Source organism: Nanorana parkeri, unplaced genomic scaffold (assembly GCF_000935625.1).
Source record: "Nanorana parkeri isolate BGI_ZX_2015 unplaced genomic scaffold, ASM93562v1 scaffold640, whole genome shotgun sequence".
NCBI lineage: Eukaryota > Metazoa > Chordata > Amphibia > Anura > Dicroglossidae > Nanorana > Nanorana parkeri.
The window spans coordinates 695,420-722,036 of record NW_017306908.1 but is presented as its reverse complement, the minus strand read 5'-3'; the positions used below and the strand labels follow the sequence as shown (position 1 = coordinate 722,036).

General features: G+C 39.8%; 1 protein-coding gene across 1 annotated transcript in view; it reads left to right on the top strand.

Annotated features, from left to right (window-relative positions):
- The window catches only part of LRRIQ1 (leucine rich repeats and IQ motif containing 1), a 122,059-nt gene that overhangs the window by 26,074 nt on the left and 69,368 nt on the right, over positions 1 to 26,617 (top strand). Inside the window, exons 8-13 of the mRNA XM_018563201.1 lie at positions 1,389 to 1,541; positions 3,937 to 4,087; positions 7,237 to 7,430; positions 9,653 to 9,780; positions 10,187 to 10,260; positions 10,337 to 10,430. Of these exons, the coding sequence (XP_018418703.1) occupies positions 1,389 to 1,541; positions 3,937 to 4,087; positions 7,237 to 7,430; positions 9,653 to 9,780; positions 10,187 to 10,260; positions 10,337 to 10,430 (794 nt within the window). The remainder of the gene's footprint in view (positions 1 to 1,388; positions 1,542 to 3,936; positions 4,088 to 7,236; positions 7,431 to 9,652; positions 9,781 to 10,186; positions 10,261 to 10,336; positions 10,431 to 26,617) is intronic.

Genomic DNA, 26,617 nt, shown 5'->3' with positions numbered 1-26,617 from the left:
TTTGTCTTGCGGGCTAGAGTGGAAGACTCAGCGTCTGCAGACCAGCAGAGAGACCGGGAGACGAGGGGTCGCTGGCAGCCGCTGCTGAAGGGGCTCTGTCAGGCCCAACAGCGTGGAAGGTTCCGTGGTGCCGTGGAGGTACTTGCTTGGCATGACACACACATTGCACGAACGCCAGGCAAGTGGATCCGTCGGCTTAAGCAGAGGAAGGGGGAGGAGTCCGGTGACGGAACTCCTGGACATGCCGGGACCGGAGGACGGGGGAGTTTGTTACACAGTGTCAGCACCAATTCAGAGATGTTTTGAGGATCTACAGTGAGTGATACACAAATAAGGTACATTTTTTCTTACTAGTTAAGGTACTTGAATGCATTTTTAAGATTTACCTACCTTATTTTGCTTCGCTTTCACTTAGCTGAGTTACTGGTCAAATCCACAGGGAAAATAAAACCTATTACCTTTCCGGAAAGCAGAACTGGGGACATTGGGATTCACAAGGCAAATATAAAAAGCCAGTTGGTAATTTAGGCCTCCAGAATTGACTCACAGCTAAAATATGTGTTTAAGAGGAATGGCCCTTGAAGAACTATTATTATACAGGATAGTTTGCGCAGCGCTTTACAATATAAGGAAGACATTACAATACAATTCAAGACAAGATGGTAAGGAGGGACCTGCCGATGAGGGCTTACAATCTAAAAGGAAGGGAGAAGTGATACATGAGGAGGTAGCTGTGTAAGACAAATCCTGAAATATACAGTGCAGTGCAATGCACCTGTGTTATAGCCACCGCATTGCACAGAAGCATTTTGGTCTGTACAAGCTCAAAATACAAACAGAATCCTCCACCTCCTCCATCCAATGCATTTCCATGGAACACTGGAGCACAACCTAGGCTTTCACCAGCTCTTTATAATAAACAGTGTTTACACACGGTTTTGGATCTAGTAAAAAAATCTTCTTTATTCAATCAAAACAAGAAAACAAACATCGCAATCCTGATTTTATGCCTTGATTGAAAAGGGACGATTTTTACTGAATCTGGAACCGTGTGCAAACACATTTTTTTTTTTCAGCACATGATCTGTATGTTGCGTGTATTGAAAATTGATGGCAGGCTCAATGCAGGAAAGCACCTGGATTGTACTGCACTGGACCCGGACACTGCCAGGGGCACTTGAGCAGTTGCAACAGTTTTTAAAGGAGTTTTTACAAGAAGTTTCAAGCAGCGATTTGTAGCAGCTACAGACATGCACTTAGTAGTGTATTTCTTGTACTAGGTAAAAAAATCAGCTGCAAGAAAATGATTGGTTCTGCTGCTAGAGGACATGATAGGGTCTCTTTCGCCTGCAGTAACATACACATGTTTTGTTGTTGGTTTTTTTTAGGTTACAACAGTGACTCTACATGACTTACCTGGATGTAGCCTTTCTACATTATCAAACTGTGATAAGCTCAAATATCTGTCCCTGAGGCACTGCATGTTAACTGCACTTGATGGTATAAGTAACTGCAAGCAACTACAATATATTGATGTACAGGTACTCCTGTTTTCTATAGCTAGCTTTTTTGTTTATTTACATCGACATGTCATAATGTTAATTTTCAGGGTTATTCATTAAAGAATGAAGGGTTTGGAGAAGGCAGGAGAAGTGAACAATCTTGGCCAACATAGCTGATTTGGAAACATTCTCCAATTCAGCTCCCTTTCCAGTTCAGCTATGTTGTCCTAGATTGTTCACTTCTCCTGCCTTCTCCAAACTCTTCACCCTTTAGTGAATAGAACTGTTTGTTTTGGGTTTTTTTCCCCCTTATAAATCTAATTTTTTTTACATTACTGAAATAATTTTGGTAAATACTATTCATTGTTTGTAAGGGTAACTTCCATCATAACCCTTCTACATATTTCACAGAAAGCTAACAGCCGTGATCTTTTTATAGAAATGAATACATTGGAATTGCTGTTCTAATTTGGAATTTATGAACTGTCAGACTGAACCTTTGGCTTCTTTAGTTTTTGAGTGACTGACCTAGATATCGGCTCAGAACGTTTTGAAGTTAGAGGATCAGCATGGCAGGCAAGCAACTAGAAATCTTAGAATGCGGTCAGCAATAGCAGCCTATGCATTTGACTCTTAGAAGATGTTTTGAAATGGTGGTGGTGGTGGTTGGGTAAGAGGGTTGCTCTGAAGTGATTGTCTTGTTTGTCACTGGTACTTGAATTCATTGCCCATGAAAGGTAACGACTAAGAACTGTTCTTTACAATTTAGCCCTTGTGTATTTACATACATAAAAACAAGACAGTGTAATATAAACAATTTCAACCATGCTTTCAAATCTTTACACACACAGTAATAGAAATATTTAATCTGGATAGTAGAATTTCGTTAGTGGTCTTGCCCGGAATACAGCCCTATCTAATTGTTGACTGTTGACCTTTTCTTCCTCTGTTTCAATTTCTTCTGGTGCACTTCCTTGGTGTGGTTGCCCACTAGTATCGGTATGACCAAGTGCATCTGTCTTTCATTGGACATTGGCATGTGTCCAAATGGGTCCAGCTCCCTTCCCCAGGACAAGCTTTAACATTCTCAATTGGTGTGTGGTAGTGTTTGTCATCTTTTGAGTGCCCTTGTTGTTTTGAAGTAATCCTAGTTAGTGACGTTGCTTGAACACTACCTGTAGTGTTTCCTGACTACATGTTTGCACTTTGCTCTAGTTCTGACATTGTTATGTCCTCTGACTCCTCTTCCTGACTATGCTTCTGAGTCTCTTCTTACCTGGATGCATTTGCAGATAACCTGCCTTAAGCTGCTGATTACCACCCATCCCAGTTACAACCCCTCTAACCAGGGTCTCTGGTCCTGACTGGTTATTTCCATAGTCATTACCTGATGTGTTAAGCATTGGCTATTTAAAGTGACACTACACCCAGCAGTTAAATCTTAAAAAATACATTCAAGTACTGCAACTATTTAAAAAAATTTAGCTTATTTGTGTATCACTCAGCTCTAGGTCCTTAAATCATCTCTGAATTGGTGCTGACACTGTCCTTCCTTCTGGAGGGGGGCTACTTTTGTTCCCCATAGTCCCTGTGTGTGTTGTCAAGTAGCCACAACTCCAAGCTTGCTCCCCGTGCTGGACTACAATCTCACTTTTAGTTTACTAAATTTTATTGTATCTAGATTGTAGTCTATCATGGGAGCAAGCTTGGAGCAGTGGCTACCACAGGTACTAAACAGGTTATGGCAATGTTGCACATACTGTATCTTGAGTTGACCGTGAAAGTGATCCAGTTACCGTATATACCAGACTTCTACAACATTTCCAGTTTTGGCCCTCCAGAATCTGACATGTTCCTATTGCCTGTTTTCTTATGTCCAAAGACACCTGGAAATTGCGAGTCCATGATAATGATTAAACAGGGCAAAAAATCTTTGTTTAACCCGAGATAAGATGATGCTGCAGGTGCCTACTTGTACCTACCCTTGCCATAGCATAAACATGACAGCTCATCCATAATTAGATTTCATGTTTGTGTGACAGCCATGCAGTACTGGTACCTAAAGGTGGTCATAATGTTCCTGAACCGGCAACTACTTTTGCTTCTTTGCTTTTTTAGACCTCTTTATATTCAGTAGAGGGATAGTCTACAAATTAGTATATTGAATACCATCACAAAATATGGAGTAATCACGTTAAAAGGAATACCATATATCTGTTTCAGAAAAACTGCACAATAATGATTTATGTGTTCTAACTGACAGTATGGTATTGTTTCCCTTTTAAATTTATGTTTTATTTAAATAATTTCAGGTTTACATTGTAATGATTGCTGAATGCACAAATCACATTACTAAACTCCTAAAATTAACCTTAAATTAAAAGCTTTTAATAATGACAGTATTGATTATTCTTGCATGTGCTGCTTCACACAGGAAAACTGCATCAATGTTATTAATTGTGAAGATCTGGAAAATCTAACTGCACTCTTGTTGAACAAGAATCAAATTACATCAATACATGGACTGGACAACTGTACAAACCTAAGAAATTTGGAGTTATCGTTCAATTCAATAACTAGAATTAGTAAGTGCGGTCTTTCATGATGTGTATTTTGACTGTTCTTAGTGAAAGTTCTTAGTCTGAAAAAAGAAAACGAACGCAGCCACCACATTGAAGGACCGATAAGCATCAAATGATCACATTTTTTTTCCTTGTTTCTTTAATTATCATTTAAATCTGAACTCCAGACAGATATTAAAGGCACAAATAATGAAGCACTGTGATTGTTAATATATCATTATATGCATTTTTTCTTAATGCAAGCAGTGTAAGTACCTTAATTTGACCTGGTATCAGACTTTTGCAGTCTACTGTACAGCAGATCGCAGACAGGTATCCTGCAGTGCAAAGAGTGTGATAGGAGGAGAGAGCAGAGTGGCAGAGAGATGAGCTCATCAGTGTGCTACTTCCTGTTTGACTGTTCAGTCACAGGGTGTGTGTGTGCGCAGGAGACCTATAAATTAAAGTGAATATGCAGAAGAAAATGATCAGGTCCCCTCCTATGCCAGGCAGTACTGTGCTGTGTGGCAGGGCTGTGTAAATCTCAGGAACGAATGGACTGAAAACAAGTACTTTGACAGGTAACCAGCTATTGTATACAGTGGGGGAATTTATCAGAACTGGAGCCAACAAAAAATGGAGCAGCTGTGCATGGCAAGCAATCAGTTTCTATCTTCAGTTTGTTCAGTTAAGATTTGAAAATTAAAGTGAGAGGCTGATTGGTTGCCATGCACATCGGCTCTAAGTTGTGTCTGCTCCAGTTTTTTAATAAATTCTCCTCAGTACGTCTTTCATCTGTGTGTGAAGCTGTCTTCCTGGACTCCAGCTTTAAAGTTTCATTTGTGCATGTTAATCAACAGGCTTACTTTAATGCAGACCTCCACAGAAGCATATACTTACCTTGCCATATTGTTCAGCCAGCGGGAGTTAAAGGAAAGCCAAGTATATGCTATAAATCGCTGAAGTCGTACCTTATACAGGGCCTGTGTGACGGCCCTGGAATAAACATACTGTAGCTGCGGATTCTGCCTATCCCCATATAAAAGTGCTGGGCTGATAACCAAGCCTTAGCCCTGTCACATGAACGGAGTCACTTACTCTTCCATAATCAGAAGTTCCAGTTCCTTCGGCTCCTGGAGACCGGTCCCTGGAGCTTCTCTTCCAAAAGAATATAACTTACTCGCATAGCCGAAAAAGACAATGTCTTATACAAAATCACCGTCCGTATGTTCTGAATCTCTCTCCACACTGTTCCTCGATGTGATGACCTCAGTATGCGGCCGCCTATCAACGCGTTGCATCACAGGGACTTCGACCCGACGGCGTGCATGCTGAAACCAACTGGTCTTTACATTTTATAGCCAAAAAAGGTGCCATATCTTTTTCCATCACTAGATGTCCTCACAGTGCATGAATAACTTGTTCTCTCAATACTAATGCTCTAGGTTTCTCAATACATTATTATTACTATGAGACTAAAAAGCTTAATGTGTTGCATTAGGCACTTTACTCATGTGAAGTTTTTTTGTTTTAAATAAATCCGGAGCACAGATTGTAGATTTATTTTTAACAAAAGTAGCCATCCTTCAGAAGGAAGGACAGTGTCAGCATGAATTCAGAGATGATTTGAGGATCTACAGCTGAGTGATACACAAATAAGAATCATAATTAAAGTGACATTAAACCCTCAGATTTTTTAACATAAACCAATACTGTAATGTGTGCCTTACTGTAATCCATGGTTGTTTCCCTTCTCTTTGCTGCTCTTTTAAATCTGTATCTGTTCTCAGGCTCTGCAGAACTTCTGTTTTGCAGCAGACTGCCTTGTCTCAGGAATGGATACACGGTGTCTGTGTATACGTTTGTATAGGCTTGAAACCTGAGCCAGCACTACAGGAAGAGGCCCTGAGCTGAAACCAGCATGAGAAGACATTAGGATTTAAAAGGAAGAGCAGCAAAGAGAAGGGAAACAACCATGGATTACAGTAAGGCACACATTACAGTATTGGTTTATGTTAACAATTCTGAGGGTTTAATGTCACTTTAAGGTACTTGAATGTATTTTTAAGATTTAACTCCTGAGTTTAGTGTCTCTTTAATGCTGTGAACTTGTTGTACAAAGCTCTCCTGCATTGAAAATTGTATTTCTTTGCTTCCTTGCTGAAAAAAAGTGCAGGACAAACCTGCTTAGACTCTTCCAGGCTGTCTTGTCTTTCCAGTTGAGTCCAATTTTACCAGTTGAGTCCATCCCTTTTATAAAATGCACAATGGAAAGCTCACACATAACATTTGAAAAGCAGAAACTGGTGTGCAGTCCTTCACTGTAGTCTGTTGCTATATGTCTTATTACAGTCAGTAAAAAATATTGTTTCCAGCACTATAAGAAAGCAATGCAAAACACTGTTTTATTTTTAGTAACTTCCCTGTAAGTTTTTTCCGAGACTCCATTCACACATAGCGGTAGTGTTTCCTGCGCGGAAAACGACACAACATACTATAGCTGGAAAGCGTGTAATCTGGCCAGAATAACGCGTGTGAACGACCTACATTGGAACTCATTATTTTTTTATGTTTAGTGCAGAAGCCTAAAACATTAGCAATGTTTGCCAATTTTGATCATTTCAGCATCTTCCTGTTTCCTCACCACCATTCCCCTACCTGCCAAAATTACAAAATTGCTTAACGTAGAGCTGGTCATACACTCTGCGATTATTGTTCGATTTCTTTCATGCTGTCATCGAACCCTTGTTCGATTTCTGCTCTAATACCCAATCATGCACAGACCAATGTCGATTTCGATAATCATTCGTTAGTAATACTAATTTGCCGAATTTCGTTGATCAACTGAAAAACAAATGTGCAGTGTTCTTGTTGCGATTTTCTTTTTCATACGAAAACGCCACTAATTCATCGATTTTCGTACGATTCTAAGACATTTTTCCAGTCTCACGCTTCAAGAAAATTCGTCCAGGAGTACAGTAAAAAAAATCGCTGGGTTCCCATCAACTGATCAGTTATCCTTCGAAAGACCATTCGTGGATGATTTCCGATTAATAATCGATAGGTGTATGGACACCTTTATTCATCTCTGTTAACTTGTTTAATTTTTTTTTTAAACCAATTAAAAACCCGCTGTGTACAAGGAAGATGTTAATATATTGTATTTGGTTTAGGTGGGCTTAATTCTCTGAGAAATCTTCAGAGGTTAGTTTTGGATCACAATCGTCTAATCTCCACTAGAGGTCTGGAGGCAACACCTCTGCTCACATACTTGGACTGCTCCTATAACTATCTTACTGAACTTGAAGGAATTCAGAATTGTGGCTTGCTGCAGATTCTAAAGTTACTAGGGAACAACTTGACTGAGGTAAAATAATACATTGTGGCTTTCGTGCTTCTTTTTATGTCTAAAATGACAAATTATGGCTACTTGACTAGACTAACAAGATTACTCTGTGTAACCTTTTCATAACTATAACAGTTGTACCTATACTTTTGCTCTTAGTGGATTTACATGCCAAAAAATTATAGACCTTCATGTCAGAGGTAAAGATATTTTTATTTCTTTTCAGCATATTGCAGATTAAAATAGCGAATGATGCTAAAATGATGCAGAATTTTTTACATTCACACATTACATAAGTAGATTGCTATAGAACAATTTTGATGAAATGAGCATCACCTATTATGCTACTTAATAATTCAGTTGGAATTATGGAGATGCATTGTAATACCTTGGCTAGGGCTAGATTTAACCATTGAACACAGCAGGTATATACCTATACTGGTCTCTATGGGAATAATACGTTGAGCTTTTCTGGGGTTTGTCAATTGGCTCATTCAATAAACCATAATTGTGTGTGATGCACCTTATGCAAATTCTCTGTAAGTCCCTTTTCTCTGTTATTTATTGAATTATTTATATGGCACTGATATATTGTGCAGTATGTTACATACAATATAGATCTCTTGATATCAGTCCACATCTCCAAAAGAGATCACATTCTAATGTCCCGCCCATACTCACACATACTCTAGGGCCAATTTGGAGAGTGCCAAGAGTACTTCCATGCAAACATTAGAAGAACATGTAGTCTTTATGCAGACAGTGTCCATGATTTGACCCAGTGAGAAGTCAAGGGTGCTACTGACTTTAAGCTCTTAAATTCCAACTTACTATTTTAAATGTAAATCAATTTCATGAAGGCATCTCATGCAATCATCAGTGTATAGAGATTACACCACATAAGAGTGACCCATGGGCTGCCTATGTACCTTAGACTGCTGTATGTATGTTGCCATGTACTTCCCCTTTGGAGGCTGTCATATAGTCATTTAAGGCCAGTGTGTAGTTGCATACACACTATATTTGCTCCTACATGCTTTGTTAATGTTATCATCTAAGTTAACAAACCCCTCCTTAGAAGATCATCAGATCCTAACTATATACTGTGCTGCTGTAAATATTTTAATAATCTGATTAGCTACATTCTGCATGGTAGAGAGTAGCCGAGTAATTACAGATGCATAAATTAGGTGTTATTAGGCTTAATGGTCATGAGATATCTGAAAGGCATTGTGCTTTCTATGAAGACAATTACTGTGTTGAACATTTGATGATATGCAGCATTTGTGGGAGCAGATTGCTCATGAGCCATTGGTGTGTGATCACTGTTAAGTTGGGCATACAATAGTCTTCTTTTTTTTTTCTTTTTTCAGTCCCACAGGCATGGATGGAGGAATCCTCCGATATTCAGCTATTGTATTCTGACAGTGGTGGGTGTCAGAATATCCCAACAGTGAATTCAGCTGATTGGCTGCTGTCACTGTTTGACAGAATTTTCAGACCAGCCCCGACAAAACTAAATTGAAAAATTGACTTTTGCTGGGGTAAGGAGGATGCAGAGTGGTTTTGGGGGGAGTGCAGTCTGGTGGTACTGTATGCTCATAATATAGGGTCAGTTTTACGGAAGCCTTCATGTAGAAAGTATTTGGCTGAAGAACTGTCTGTAGCAGTCAGTCAACTTCTCTATTTCATATATAAAGTGGAAGTAAAGATTGTAAATAATAAAAAAAAGAGGGCAACTAGGGCCTTTTAGCCATAACATGCAAAGCATATTAATACATTATGGCAGTCTTACCTGGCAAATCGATCCCCTCTAGTGCTGTGATGTCAGCGCTCTCTTACCTCACCAGTGCTTCCTTCTTTGTTCTGGTCTTCTGGTTTTTAAGTCTGGCCCCTTGATTGGCCAGGCCCTGATGACTTAACTAACGCACATGCCTACGGAATTTACTTCATCTTGGCTAAAATCCTCCTGAGCCTGTGCATTGAGCTGCAAATGCACGGCTTAGTGTACAGAAACAAAACAAATTGCTGACAAGCAGGAAGAATCTTTTGTGGTAGAAGACTTCATTTCCACTACACTTCTCCTCCTTAAAGACAAAAAAGGGATTAGATTGCATTCTAGTACAGAAACAAAGATAGTTCTCATGTTTAACACTTAAATGTGACCCAAAATGAGTGCACTCATACACTCGTATGTCTGCAGAAAAAAAGACTTATGTAGCAAACTGTTCTTGTTTTCGCAGATTCCTAAATTCAATAATCATGTGCTCCTGAGAGAACTGTACTTGGATGATAACAACATAACAACACTGAGAGATATGCCCTCATATTGGCTACCTTTGATGCAAATGTTTTCAATTTCAAAGAACAGGTACATATCAAATGGTATTTAACAATAGCAATGTGGAATAAAGAAAAACTGTCAAAGCTGCTGTATTACATCAGATCATAACTAGTGGTTAGGTTTGTAGGGAAATTCCAGCCTCAATGTTTATTCTTAACTTGTAGAAAACACTTTGAATAGTTGTTTGAAAAGTAGCAATATACCAATATGTATTTTCCTATCTGTGTTCTCTAATTCTGTAATCAATGTTCCCTCTTCTGACCTTACAGCCACATTCTTGAAATTCAGATTCCACAGCAGTTCTGTTTTGTATAATAGTAAACGTGGAAGTAATGTTAATAGTTTGACTGCACATACTGGTGTTTTTGAATTGCATATAAGATTTTTACCTGGGGCTAGGTAATACATTCATATTTCTGTTCTGATTTTACAGCTTGACACATCTTGCACCATTTAATTCCTTTATCTCCTTGGAACACATGGACCTCAGTAACAACTGCTTATCAGGTAAATTTAGAAATGATTTCTTTTTTTTGTAATGTCTCACATTTTCATGCATTTACACTTTTAATTATATTTTAAGAGCTAGGGGCAGTATCCCTCTCGCTGGATGGCTGTGTGAGTTTAAGCAGACTGGGAGTGAGCAAGAATCCATTCCTGCAAGAAGCCAACTGGAGGTAAATTGTGACTCTAACCAATCTCTTGAAGGGAACCTGTCATGATGGCTGTTGTCTGTCGCACCTAAGGCTTTCTTTGTCTGACTCCAGGAAGCAGTGCTAGCTCAGGGACAGACATGCCATTACATGAGATGATGCACAGGTTTTACTTGGCCTCGAACTTGCACTTTCTCCAGAAGTCCGGCATTGGCAGCCTTTGGAACTGAACAAGAGCCTCAGATGTACCAGGTTATATCTACCTTGACAGGTTACTTTAAACCTAGAGTGAAGTAGTATGGAGGCTGCCATTGCTGATCTTTCCTTCTTAAAATACTAATTTACTTGCTGTTCTTCAGGCCTGGTGGCTCAAGTAATTTTTAAGTCACTCGGAGCAAGTAAAACTGTTAGGAGGTCGGGCACATTGTTTTGCCTGATGAAGGGACCACACTGTTTCCGAAACGTTGCAGTATCATGTGATAGCATTTTTATTTAACGTCAGTAAAGGACAGACTGATAATGTGGACCTTGGTGTGCTGGTGACCTCATTACCTCTATTGTCTTTGTGGCGCCATCCGCTCGCCACTTCAGCACCCACTTCAGTTGCAAGAAGAGATACGTCAGTCTGGAGTGCGATGGGATATCTTTACCTATTAGGAGGTCTGTCTTCACCCTTAACATTTTCGATCTGCATTCTTGTTACATGCCAGTATCAAAATATTGCAGCCAGAGACAGCCAAGCAGCTCAGAAAGAAGTTTGCAATGACTGCTGTAGATATATTACACATGAATACTTTTAAAAAGTTTATAATAGATTCCCTAGTTTTACTTTAGTCTTTTTGCTGATGAAACGTTTTCTGTGTATAAAATGTAGAATCGCTAACTACCTATTGCCTATATGTTTGCTTACTCAAGTTGAGCTTCCTCCAGACATAGGTGACTGGAGGTCTGTGGTTTAACTGGGGGACATTCATACATCTCTGTGCTTCTCCCGATGCTACCTGGCCATATTTTAAAAAACCCATTAAACTGCTGGTGCAGATTATCCTAGGCGATTGCTGTTTTTTTTTTACTAAAAAGCCTGATTTGAGCTTGCATGTTTATAAAACAATCATTTATATGATGACCAGGCGTCATCTAATGTAGTAACAGTTACATTTGCACAGAATCTGCATTTCTCTAAAGCTGGCCATACACCTATAGATTATCTGCAGATTTTCTATGGTCAGATGGAAAAAGTGCAACAGATTCCTCCATCTACGCTAAACTGTGTGGATGGAGGAATCCCCCACTGGGCCAAGCTTCAGTATCTTGCTAGTCGGCCCTGCTGGCTTTTAAAATACCTGAACAATCTGATTGGATGCAGGCATTGTTCAGGTATTTTGAGAGCCAGCGGGGCCGACTAACAAGATACTGAAGCTTGTCCCGGTGGGGGATTCCTCCATCCACACAGTTTAGCGTAGATGGAGGAATCTGTTGCACTTTTTCCATCTGACCATAGAAAATCTTCAGAAAATCTATAGATGTATGGCCAGCTTTATGTGACAAATCCAGGTTTCAGTAATATTCACAGTTGTTATAATAGAGACAATGTTACACTTGCTGACAAAACATTTGCTTTTAAACATTAGTTTTTTTTCAACAGGCCAGTCATTAATTTTATCAATATTTCCCAATCGAAACTTGTCTAAAACCACATTTTCCAATCAATCTTCACTATAAATGTACTATAATACATTAAAATATAGACTTTTTTTTATTCTTTCACTGCAAGAAGTCTGGAAAAAGGCTGTTATAATTCACATGTCCTTCTCTTCTGTGACCATCAGATGTCAGTATTGTACCTGCTCATCTCAGCTGAACTGAATTAGGTTAGATGTTGCAGTTCATGTTCACTTTTATGTTGTGCCACCAGATGGCACCTAATCTTCTTTTAATGAATTAACTAACTCTGAAGCAAAATGTTTAAAGGAGTTGTAAAGTCCCAGCATATACTATCCTGTTATAGCATCAGCATTGTAATAGGTATATATATTAGAGTTGCTTTTTGATAATGTAATCAAAGCTTACTTGAAAAAAATCCTATTATTGTATTGAGTGCTGCCTTCCGTCTGCCCATCACTTTCAACAACTTCCTGAATTCTCAGTGTGCTTTGCATCCCTGCTGCGTGATGTAATATTGATTTCTCAAGACTATATAGCCCATCATGAATTGCTTTCTGTAAACGATGATGATGTTACATTGAGCAGATGTTGAGTTGTAGTTCAGAAGGCAGGCTCTATGTGAGGTGTGACATAAGGGAGAACATATTCACAGGGCTGAGTGAAAATGTGCCAGTGGATTGAGGAAGTTCACCCTATGGGTATCTTAAGTAAGTAAAGTTTACAAACTTCTAGATCAATGTGGTTATTAAAGAGACACTAAACTCGAGAGTTAAATCTTAAAAATGCATTGAATTATCTTTACTATTAACATGAATTTAGCTCATTTCTGCATCACTCAGCTGTGGATCCTCACATCATCTCTGAAGTCATGCTGACACTGTCCTTCCTTCTGGAGGGTGTTGTAAAGTAGCCACCTCTCCAAGATTGAGATTGAGACAACTGCTGTGGTGCACTTTTTAAAGAGGAACTCCAGGCAAAATGTTTATTAACCCTTGCAGTGGGGATACCCCCACACTGCAAGTGTTAATACTGCAGCATAGGAGCAGACAGGCTTCAGAGACTGGAGAAGCAATGAGCCGACTCAGTGGTTAGGTGAGTATAACTTTTTGGTTTTTTTTAGCACTTGGCAAACTAGCAGTAAACCCAGGGGCTGACTGGCAACTTTTAGCCCAGGGGGCAAGTACAACCCAGAGGCCCATGGTGCAGCAACTTGGCCCCCCTCCCGATCTGCCTCTTCCCCCGCCTTCTCCCCGCCCCTGTCTGCCACTTTTGCCATCCATGTAACAGTAGTGTGAATGTATTTATCGGTTTAGGAAATGTAAAGTACACTGGTAGTGGAGGGATGCCTCGTCAGGGCTGTGCGCGTGCATGACTGCTGCGAATAATACAGAATAATATGAGGCGGGGAGGAGGTGCGGCATGTGGAGCGTGGATGTGGGTGGGCAGGCCTGGCAGTGGCATAGGAGGTGCGGGATGTGGAGCGTGGATGCGGGCGGGTCTGGCAGTGGCAACCGTGAGGCGGGGAGGAGGTGTGGCACGCGGCGTGTGTGAAGCCGTGAACAGGGACAACTAATAGAAAGCTGATTCATCGATGATTTAATATGTTGACAACTTTTTATAATCATCGATTATAATCGTCCATTCATCCCTGATTTCATGGCACAGTCCCCGGATTCAGGAGACCGTCCCCTGACAAATGATGTCCCCGGGAACATAAAATAAACCAATTTTTTTTTTCTTAATACCTGATCCCTGTATCCACCGACATGCACGGCCTCCCGTCTCCCAATGCCCTCTACAGCGCCTGATTACAGGGCCGCGTCTGCCTGATCCAGCCAGCCCGGATTGCATACCGAGGTGATCCGGGCTGGCTGTACCAGGTAGACAAGGCATGTTAGAGGGCCCCCTGCTGGGGCCTCCAGAGCACCTCCTTGATGAGCAGCGGTCGCACCGATCACAGAGCCGCGTCGGATGCGGTGGGCGGCCGGGTGCAGCGGGGGTCAAGGGGCAGTTCGTGGTGGCATCAGAGAGGCCCGGGGGGCAATTGCCACCCTGCCCCCTGGCCCAGTCTGCCCCTGAGTAAACCCTTGCAGTGCTGGGGTAGCTCCACTGCAAGGGTTAATAAAAGTTTTGCCTGGAATTCTTCGCTAAGCTACATTCACATGCATGGATGACAAGGGGTGGAGAATTACTAGGATTGTTGCTGCCAGAGAAACTGCTGAATGCACACAGAGGGGTGGATTTACGAAATTCAAATAGACTGTTTACTTTGCACGGGAATTTGCAATTTGTAGGGAAACTTTCACCTTAGTTTAGTGAATGTGGTGAAGCTCTGCTGACTTCCATTATCCAATCATGTTTAAGCAAAAACCCATTTTTGTTTTCTATTTTCGTTGCACTTGATTGGGTATTCTCTACACCACATTCACTAAGCAAAGGGAAACTTCCCCTGGAAAGTGCAAATTCCTTTGCAAAGTAAACAGCCTATTTGACTTTAGTAAATCAACCCCAGAGAGTTCGAACAACCAGCTGTCAAATTTGCAGCCACCTAAGTACTGCTAAGCTGCAATATATTACTTATTTGTTCAAGGATTTAAATAACACTTTACATCAGCTATTAACAAATTAGTGAAGTGATATTAATGAAGACTGATTTGTCTAGGATCTATTTAATTGGTTTTTATGGCTTTTTCCACAGGTTCTCCTTTACTGCTGTTGTGTAAAATATTAGGCACATAGCAAAACCGTAGGATCTTTCCTTTTACACTTGAGAGCCAGATGTAACTGGCTAGTAGGGACTGTTTAGACATGAAAAGATGGAATGATGCAGGATTCATGAGTCAGTCAGGCCCCGCTCACAAACAATACGTACTGATATGTTGACTGGGAACAACAGGCAATGCTCAGAAAATTAGACCTCATCTGCAAGGTTTTGGGCTATCCAGCTTCTCCCTACGCTAGTTATATTAAAATGTATGTAAACCCCTATCAGTGAACTTCACTTATGTCTTCCTTTGTTTTGGTAAAGATACAATTGAAAGCATTGTGTTGTATTGATTAGTGCAAAAAAATACAGTTGATCTGAAATTCAGGGCTGCCCTGTGCATACTTGCTTTGTTATTTAAGGAGTGTAATTAGACTTCCCAATTAATATCTTGGACCACAAAAACATGAGTCTCTACTTGTAGTGTTGTAGAGAAAGCAGAGTGGGAGGGTTTAAGTAGTTTAGCAATAAAACAGCTGAGCAGGGCTGACAACACCCAGTCCACAAAAATGCTGTGTGTTACCAGCCCACAACAGGAATTAGGAACTGAGAGCATTTCTGGCTTTTTCCTTTTTAGTCTTAGGCAAAGAAGGTATCTATATCTAAGCCTGGGAGGGTTACCCATAAAGGACACATGCGGTATAGCAGAAATTGGGGCTATAGTGGGGTTGTCCAGGTCTCTTTCAGACATGTACTCAAGGGAATTTATTCTAGTTATCATGTGTCATACACAGCTCCCTGTCCTCAGGAATTGAGAGTTAGAGAGTCTAGGAAAGTGTAGTTTTATTTTATTGTGTTTTTTGCTAAGTATACAATGTTGTAAAAATGAAATAAAGGCTAGAATATACTGTAACTTTTTATTAATCAATACGTTCCAAATCCAAGCTTTATCCATTTCTGATGAACATATTCTGTTAAAGCAGTAGGATCCTAGGGGAGCTATAAAACTAGCTTGTGCTTAAGCTTTTTGGCTTTACTATGTACAATAAACTGTTCTAACACAGATCATTTTTTTTTTATCTGGTGCTCATATACAGTATGTTCAAGTGTTTCCTGAAATAAGAGTTTACAGACTTCACACAAGGAAGCTATAAATTTAATTTTAAAGTTTTAAGTAATGGCCTTCTTTCAAAAACGTTTTACTAAAAACAACATATAAAATGAGGGTTCCATAAAAAAGTTTTGATAGAAATATTTTTACTGATTAATTGGAATATCAGCCAGTAAAACGTAAACACTACAATGTTTACTTAATTACTTTAAGGGATTTGGTTTATATACATTAGACCCATATAAAGTTGCTGTTAATTTTCTCGATTCATCTTATTAGGTTCCCTGAGGAGCAATCATTTTGACTTAACAGCCAATTTCCAGTATTCGTGGCAAAGAGCTCCCGTGCTGATAATGTAAACGGCTTGTTTTCGTCAAACTTGATTGCCCTCTACTTACATTGCATTTCTCTGTGTACTGTAAAATGGAAGCACTTAGAGGAAATAGTTTTAGATTAGGTAAAATAAAGTTGTAAAAGTCAGTTTCTCAACAATTAATCTATACATTTTGTGATGGTACAAATCATACTGTATGTCCTTGTTTGAAACATTCCTAATACTTTTAAGTCTCAATGAGTAGGTACAGTAAGGTTTATAAATATTTAGAGTAGCACAGTTTTTGTTTAGTATTTTTTTTTTATTGATTTTAAAAAGATAAAAAAATCCAGTGTAGATAAAAAATGTGTACAAGCAGTGACACAGTTTTCATAATTTTGGCTTTGTGTTGAACCACAACAGATTTAAATTTAGGCACTCAAGATGTGATTTGAATTGTAGACTTTTAGTTCACGGGGTTCACATGACAGCCATTTTTATACATGATTTCCTTCATTTTCGGAGGCTCAAAAGTAGTTAGACGAACTAACTATGCCGTAATAATAAATGAGATGATCATTTTCAATACTTGAAAATCCTTTGCAGTCAATGACTTCCTGAAGTCTGTTCTGTTAACCACCATGCTGTGAAGTGCCGTCCTATCAGTTTTGTAGCATTTTGCTAATTCTGAACAGAGAGTATAGTCCTATACATTTTAAAATTCACCCTGCTGCTTCTGTCACCAGTTATATGATCAATAAACACTAGAGACCCACTTACATTGGAGACCACAAATGGTTTACAGATGGTGTGATATCCTTCGGATCTGAGCTGTTCCTACCCTCCTCCACACTCTTATCTTCTCATCAATCTGGGTACACAATGATCTTGCTAGTTTTTTTTGAGGCGTTTTCTAGCAAAGTCTAAACTGGCCTTCCTATTTTTGAGGCCTACCAGTGGTTTTCACCTTGTGGTAAGCTTTCTGGGGGGTTTTTTCACCTATAATGAATTGACCGTTACTTTTTGCTGAAGGTTTCATTTTGTGCAGCAGTTTGCCTCACTGTTTTGCTGTATGAATATATGAAAAGTGATAAGGGCAAATAGAAACACTTGTAGAAACTCAGATTTAAACAAGTAAACCCAGATATAAATCATGGGTACACCAGCAGTCCAAAGAACATGGAAATTATGTTTCCAATTCTGTCAAGGGATGCATGCATCTGTATTGTGGCTAAAAGTAATATGGCCTCTTCTGGTATACATTCTTTTGTTATTATTAGCACTGCCACAAAAGCACCTGTTAGTGTGTGCTACCATATGCCATACTGTGATAGCAGAACTCTGCTTTAGGAAATTGGCAAACGATAGGAACAATTTGTATATTTTCATATTTCATCATGAATTCCACCATTACATCCTTTCCCACACTTACACTTTTTTTGCGAACATGGGAACTATGTATACTGTGCTAGAACTTTTATTTGTGTCAGCCTCATGTTCTAAAATGTCACCCCTTCCTGGCATTCATTTGTTTCTTTCCTATTTCTAGATATATTTTAAGCAGTTTTTTCTGTATTCATTTGGCTAACTGTCCTGCAAGAAACTGAAGCTAAACCTGTGTAGACCCCTTCCTTCCAGTCCCAACTGACAAGAGGTCATGTATGCAAACCACTTGCTGTCCAGAGCAATTTCCTAATTTTTGCACACAAATGATAGAAAACAGCTTAAAACCTTAAAATAATTATTTTTCTTTAAAGCACAGGCCCTGTAGAACAAAAATATGCTAGTTGCAATTTTTTGTCACACAAAATTTTCATAAATGTTTAGCCAACCAATATTTTAGGATAAAATACACTATAATGAATTGAGTGCCCAGAAACAGAATATGATACCCAGTTTCTTGGTAAAATATACAAGATTGGGTTGTGTTGGGTAAATAGATATCAAACATATCAAGCCTTAAAATTGGGGTGATATGTAACTTGTATGTCGCAATCATTGTTTTTGCATTTAGGCACACATGACGCGTTTGCATTCTTGTGTGTATGTTGGGGCAGAAGACTTTAAAAAAAGTTTGTGTTTTTTTTTATATGTGACTTTAATTTATTAAGCTTTTTTTGTTTTACACTTATCACATGCGGGCTTGTTATCCCCCTATGTGATAGCAAAGAGGATGTTCTCTTTATGGAAACGACCCCTAATGCCACCTATGGAACCAAAATCGCGATTCATCATCTCCTCTGGCTACAGCAGGTGGAGAAATGACAGACTGGAACCGGAAGTAATGTAATACACATCTCTTGTGGGTTCAGTGATCGGAGGGGAGATCAGCTGCTATAAGTATGCTGATCTTCCCCTGGTTGAGGTGCAGAGACCTGCCGTGCCGGGATAGCCAAAAGTGGAGGTGCAGGGGGGTTGGGTGCACACTTTGTGGCTCCATATTGTCGATTGGCTGGCTCTACAGCTGCCCAAATGCATGTATGTGACAGCCATTGCCAGCTGTAAAAAATGGTAGCAGCCATGATCTTGGTATAACCGCTTCAGAACCATGCCATTTATCTATGTTGGGCAGTCCTGAAATGGTTAAATATAACACCGTCACTGTATTACATGTGTTTTCTGAACAGAGAATGCTTATTTACAAAAATCTTGAAATTTTATAATGACTACATTTTTTTGGTCAAACAAATATCTTTTAGTTTTACAACCCAATCACAGAAGAGATCATATGGTCAGTTTTAGAAATCTGTATCTCATGTTTTTGCAATCTGAGGATGTTTTAGACTTTGTTAGCAGTTGTGTGGACCTAGTCAGGGATCTTCAGACTCTGAATTCTTACTAGCAGTGCACTTCTGTATCCTGGTATGTTGTTATTCTTTAATGCTGCCAATGTATGTATGCTTTCTGTATACCCTACTACGGTATAAAAGCCATTTGAATTTACATAATAGATGATTGTTCAAGTTGATTGAAGTCAGCTATTGAATAGAGGTTGGGTATGAATGACCTCAGGTGGATCCCCATTGCATTCGATGTAGACATTTTTGGCTTTGGATTTTCATCATTAGTTTTTTGGTGTTGTGTATGTCAGAGCAAAATGTTTATTGTTCTTACATTGCAGCATAGATTTGTTCAGGTGTATTAAAGTTTTTTGCACAATTTAATTATCAGTACTAGAATAGTTTATACTATTAAACATCTTTGGTAATTGCATCATACTTGAACTCAAAGTTTTAGAAAAATTTAGAGGATAGTTGAAGATAAAGTAGTATTTTACTCCCAAAACTTATTGTAATAAGGAATCCAGATTAAACAAATATACATTGTCCAGCAAAGTATTTCTTTACATTATTGGCCAAGCAATTACAGTTACTGTGTTTCCAAACTGGCTCCAACTCTCTCAGCTCAGCTTCCCTGAATTTCCTGTCCATTACGAGATCACAAGGGACTGAGCAGGCTCTAGCAGCTGTCTATCTACTAGCTTGGATAATGGAAGAAGGATGAGTGGAAAAACTGTGCCAGCTTACTAGCACACACAAGGGTGACTGCATGGCACTTTTCTTGAGAAAGGAGTCACTCTTAAACAGGATATCAGGCCCAGTGCTCAGGGAACCAGCTGACTCTGCAGGAAGCTAAAACTGTTAAACATCCAGAAGCAGAAATCATTCTTAGTAATTAATCAGCATGTGAAATATCTTAAAGAAAAACTTCGGGCAAAACTTTTATTAACCCTTGCAGTGGGACTACCTCTGCACTGCACAGTTTAACTCCTCGTTTTTCTCTAGGTGCTAAAAAAAAGTTGTATTCGCCTGAACCTTGCTCTTAGACCGGTCCTTCCAGCTTCTCTCCCCCTCCGCTGAAGCGGTCGAAGGTCTCATAAATTATCACGTTCTATACACTGTGTATAGAGGTGAGGACACTGAGGAATCATCCAATGTTGCAGCGTAGGAGAAGTCAAGCTTCAGTGACCGGAAAAGCAGGGAGCCAGCTCAGTGGTTCAGGTGAATATAACTTTTTTAGCACCTAGACAAAAACAAGCAGTTAACCTTTGCAGTGCGGGGGTAGCTGCACTGCAAAGGTGTGTTGGGGGTAGCCTCCTACCCCCAACATTCCACATCTTAATACATTGTTGTACTATGATTTTTCTCAGTGTTGTTATTCAGTTATCTGGTGGGGTAAGATAATAACCTCTCAAAAATTGTGTTTGATATTTATGTACAGGGATGTGGTGTACCTGAATCAATATTGCTGGTCCACATTAAAATTTGGATATCACGTTCACCTGCTTGTCTTTCTGCAGGGAGGAGACGAGCAGGCAGATCCCTGGTGATCTGGTGTGATTTGTAGGGTCTGTAGACATTACTAATCACTCAGTTTTCGACCCGGAGGTCAGTGAAGAGAGCCCAGCAGGAGCAGCTGCTCCCACTAGTCAGGTACTGACTCAAGCCTGACTGCACTTCCACTCGCCTGCACTGCATTTCCACTCGCCAAATGCGAGCAGGCGAGTGGAAATTTTGAGCCCTGACGTAAGGTATTCCATTAGTGGCAAATTTCAGTCATATGCAGCCACCTGATGTAGGAAAGTAATGTGATGAAAATTTTAGTGCTAATACTCCCAGAGAAGAATAACCACCCTAGTTTTCAGATGCTAAGATGTTCTATCAGCTATACTGGAACTCACAAATTTAAAGATGGGTTAATTGACATCCTTTGACAATTGACATAACATTGTAAGTATTTTAGTTTGGTGAGGACGTTAGATTGTGAGCCCCTTTGCAGGAAAAGTAGTGACGTAAATAGATCTACTTACTCTGTTAAGCACTATGTATTATGTTAATGCAATATAATATATACTAGAAATAGATCATTTAATTTCTGGTACCAGTTTTATGGCCTATTTTGTGGATGTACATTTCAATCTGTTACACAGATGCAAAATACTTGGCTATATTTAGATTGATGAAAGGCGAGGGTAATAAAAGAGCCACATTTATAGCTCTCAGTGTAACTTTGGTTTTATGAAATAAAAAGAATTTGGATTAGCTGAAAATGAACTGCGGCAGGCTGCAGGAGGTAAAAAGCTGCCAGCAGCTTACTCTTGGATGCTGTATAATTGTATGTTGCTACTTTAAATTAAAGTGGGGCAGCTAAGGTTGTTGTTTAATTGTCTGCTCCTTGTATGTCCAACTCATATTATGATTCCTCTGACTGAATCCCTGACTTGGAATCACTTAAGAAGACCTGCGCTTCAAGGCAGAGGGAAGTCTGGGTGTGTTTGCAAAGCTTTCTGTCCTGGCAACAACCCCTAGGATAAGTGGATGTAAAATGAGGTAAAGTCTGTTTACAGTGTACAGTTATGGCTTGTGTTCCCAGTTCCTATTTTAGGGGTCTTTTCAGCCCAAATTCCTGGATCAGCTCCCATCTCTGTTCGGATTCTGGGTGTCTAGAGTATTTAAAACATAAAATACATTAAAAATCCAAGAGAAAGGGTGGACCCCCTCTTAATAGTTGTGTCTGATACTATATACAAACGTGGGGAGTCAAATGCAGATATCTATGCAAATGCAGATATTTAAATTGGGGTACAAGTTTATGTCGGTCTGCAAGTTCCAGAGGGAATCGGAATCAGCAATGTCAGTCATTACTTCTCTTCAACAGGGAGATTTACTTGCTTCAAACTATATCAAGGATGCCTACCCACATGGACCAGTCTTCCCTCCACGCAAACGCCTTCTGCATCTATCCTTGGGGTAGGCACACTTTCAAGTTGTGGCATTTTCCTTGGCCTCTGTGCACATTTCAGGTGTTGGACAAGTGCGGCAGACTTTCTCAGCCTGCAGTGGTTGGATTCAGGGGCAAGGTCTCCCCACCATGAAGTGTTTCAGGATCTTTGCAGCCACTGAAGATACCAGATATGAATCACCTGGCATCCACACTCAACAACAAACTGGACAGGTTTGGATACTGGTCCAACGATAAAAGAGCATTCCCGGTGGATGCATTGGTGGCTCCATGGGATCAGTTCTTGCCGATCTATGCTTTTCCACCTTCTAAGATTCTTCCTTGACTGCTCCGCAGGACCGAGGCAAAGGGCATTCCTGTGAACCTTGTGGCTTTCAACTGGCCCAGAAGAGTATGGTAAGTCGTGATTTTTCGGATTCTGGTAGACTTCCTGTGTTCGCTTCCAGACCATCTGAACCTTCTGTCTCAATGTCTGGTATTCCATCCTGGTTTTCAGTAGCTGGCTTTGACAGGTATAGAGATATTGCTACACTCCTACAGGCCAGAAAGTCCACCTCTCACAAGGTGTACCATCACACCTGAAGAGTTAACTTTGCCTGTTGCGAACAGCAGAAGTTTCATCCTCGGGAATACTCTGTGGGATAATTTTTTTCCTTTCTGTAACCCGAGTTGGATCAGCACTTGGCTCTGAGAGCACTCACAGGACAAACATTGACTTTGGGTATCTGTTTCCTTGGTAAAGACCTTTATACAAGGGGGTAGCTCATGTGGCTCATCCTAGTTGCCTAATGTTTTCTCTTTGCCTAAGGTGGTGTCCTTGTTTCATCTTAATCAGGGCATTGTCCGTTCCTCCTGCTCCCTAACATCCTCAGAAGGTCTCCCTCCACTGCTTGGATGTTGTTTGAGCCGTTTTTCTGTTCATATGTTCACTTTTAAGAGGTCAATGTTAGAGCCTCTGCTGATGCTGGTTTCAGCCATAACTTAGTTGGGGTTTCCTCTATGTTTTGTGGTCCTATTTGTGATTGTTTTCCGTGTTACCCACCCCTCAGCGCTATTGCTTTTGGACATCCCAGTTGACTTGGAATCTGCCAGTGTCCGGTACTGTATGATCAAAAAAAGGAGTGTAGGCTGACGACACCCAGAGCTGGAGTACTAGCAGGGAATGGAGCTGAGGAGCTGAATTAGGCAGTGGAAGTCAGGTTAAGCTAGAAGTTCCAGTACAAGTCAAGGTGCTGCAATGCTGAGTAGGTAGCATGGGGTCCCCCAGGTGGAGTCTGAGGGCCAGTCGGTGTTCACCAGAGCTCCTGATGGTGGAGATGGATTTGGCTGCGTGCTGACCCAGGTGACAATCCTCAGGTTCACCCAACTCGAACAGTCGATGAAAACTCAAAGTTCAGGATAGGCTGCGGACACAGGTACAGGGTACGAATCAAAGGTTAGGGACAGGCTGAAGACTAGGACTTCCAGGGACGAGCCAAAGGTATGAGCAGACTTTAGACAAGGACTTTCAAGGACAAAACGCAGCACAGGGCAGACTGTAGACAGGGATTTCCAAGGACAATCCAGAGTTCGGTACACAGGTAAAGTACAAGAAATTTAGCTTCCAGGGGCCTCGGCATCTGGCGTAGAAAAGCGTTGCTCGGGCAGTGTGCTGCCCTGGGTTTAAATAGAGTAAGCAAGAAGGAGAAACCACAGGATTGGCCAGCAGCTGAGAGCACTGATTGACTAAGAAGCTGCAAAGGATCAGCAGGAGAGGGGCGGCTGACGCCTAAAGCTGTCGGACTAGTGCAAAAGCATGTTAGAAAGAGAGCACATACCTGGAGGACTACAAGTAACAGCAAAGCCTTGCATGCCTGCAGGGGTAAAAGGTCTGCACATAGATGTGGAACTACAAGTGACAGCTTGGCTGAAACTCTGCAGCTAAACTGTGACAATTGAGTCTATCTGTATCCTGTCCTCTACTGCAATACATAGATTTTACTGGTTAAGTCAAAAATACTATTTTTAGCCAGCTCAGACTTGCAAGTTTTCTACTGATGACATTTTGTTGTGCTATCTTCGTGTGTTCAATTTTATTACCTATTTTTACTTTACTCTGTTCTGGCTCACTTTTTTTTATCAAATTGTACTGTCTCACACCGGTATGTATTACATGTATGACTCCCTATATGTTTTTGAAAAATGAGAATGAGTTCTGGAATCTGTCACTCTACTCTAAGCTAATTAGCAACAACGTAAGTGAATTGTCAGAGAAGATATGCGTCCTATGTGTGCGTGCGTGCGTGCGTGCGTGCGTGCATTGTGAAAATTGGATCTTCAGGAAATATATATATACCACCATTTGCTGAATAAAGTGAAGGACAAGCCTGCTTGGACATGGTGTCCCTGTCTCATGCCACTATCAGTTGGGCCTGTACCCTTACAACATATTTATATGCTGTATATATTAGAGAGAGAGCTACAGAGTGATGTGAGGTGTTTTTCATCTAGATAAAATGTATGAGCCGATGGGAAGCATCTGTTGTTTTTCCTGCAGTGAAAAGATGGAGGTTCTCTTCAAGGAATTTTATGTCCTGTTAAATCCAGCTGGATGTGAGTCTCCCTCACATAATCACTTTCTTAATGAATCAAGGAATAATTGGTGAATGTGTGCACATGTGTTGTATGCGTTTCAAGTGTTTGTCTACATTGAATCAATAATACATTAATGTTTTGTCAGCTATGGACTTGGATAAATCAATTCAGCATTCACATTTTTTATTTTTCGGACAAGGGATTATGTTTCTGGGACATTTTATGAATAATGGTATATTAAAAATTAGGGAGTTGTTGAATGGAGGGTTGACTCTCTTCAAACAGTGTACATTAATGAACTTTATATAACCCCTTGATACCTGCTAAGGAATTAACCGTAAAATTTTCCAATCGACTGCTTACTTTCATGTGCAGCCAGTGATAACACCATCAAAACCCAAGTACTAAGAAGTTGTGTTTTACAAATGAAACCCAGGGATCAGTTCTTTCACTCCTTAGGGGAATGCATTTCATTGCAGCCATGATTAATGCAGCCATGTAAGTGCCAGAGTATTCACTAGGAAGTTTTCACTAAATGAAATATTGACTCAGCCCTTCAGCATGCGAGGAACAGCTGGAAAAAAACTACTGTTGAGATCCTCTAAGTCCCAGATATATTTCTTAAAACATTTATCAAATTGATTTGGCACTTATTTTATTTATCACTATTCAGCACTGGTTTGTTCATATTTATTCACAGTGGTCATAATGCATTCACTCATCAATGTCCCCTGTAAAAGGAAATTTGATATAAATCAAGTTGATTTTTAACACTTGCACATTTGAAAGGTGTTCCCTTAAGTTTAGAACTCTATACCAGGCTTGTAAATATGAAGGAACACTAGAGTACTGCAAATATAAACGTAGGTGGTTATTGCCCTTTTGCTTTATTTACATCTTTATCTAAAGTTATTATTTTCTTTTTTTTTTGCACACACCTTGGACCATCCAGTTGTATATCCATTGTTGTATTGTATCCATGTTGTTACTTTGTTCTCATGCACACTATATTCTTCAGTTATGTGTACATTTATTTTAAAATTGGTTTGTAAGGCCGTATACAAATGGGTGCCAATAACACCTTTTCACTTGGGTCTGCAACTAGAGATGAAATATAAGGGGTTCCTTAGTACATAGGCTAAGCAATTGGTTTTGTAGGTTCTAAATTTGTACGTTTATATTTGATAGTTCAGTTATATTTGTATCAGTTAGAGCAGTTTTTTTTCCCTCCTGTTATTCCATGTAAGAACCAATTAACTTTGTGTAAAAGGATGAGTTTTGATGATTGTATGGACAATTAAAAATAGTTCGAATTTTTGTCCACCAATAAAGGTGGTGATATCCTGAATATATGATGTCAGCAATTGAGATGATAAACTTACTGTAGATGTATGCAGAAATGTTGCACACCTTTTTCCAAGCATGCAACATAGATTTTTTTTAAATGAAATAAAGATGCCACAGATGTATTAATGAAAGTCAGTATAATTTACCTTTCATAGGCATCTGATATTGTGTGGATCTTTCTAAATGTTCACCAGTTAATCTATCGTTAAAATTGGCAGCCTGTAAAAGAGAAATCATCATAAACTATTTTTCCATACCTAAGGCTTAATCAATGATTTGCTTAGCTTGGTTTTGGTTTTCTCTACCTATTCTGTTCTGAATTTCTGTCTGTTTATCTATGTAGGTGCACTGAAGTACAGATTTAGTTTTTGTAATGTGGTATTTTGAAAGGATTACAGTTACTTAATTAAATGTTTTGGCTTTCATAAATAGTAAATAGAGGTTTTTTTTAACTATCTGGATTTTGGGCTAGGCTAGACCACTAAAGCTTTATAGTGATTTTTTTAATTCACATATAAGTGACCAACGCAGGGGCTATCTTGGCACATTTGGTCCCTAGTAGCAAAATAAGATCATTACACTGCCCTCTTTTACATGTATTTACTTATGATATTGGTCACAGATGTCCCAACAAAATGCACAGACTTCCCTCTAGAGCCTTGGTTCTCAACTGGTGGGTCATGACCCAAAAGTGGGTCGCGACCCCGTGTTCAGTGGGTCACTGCATGCCTTCCACTTTTCTAGGTGAGAGGCTT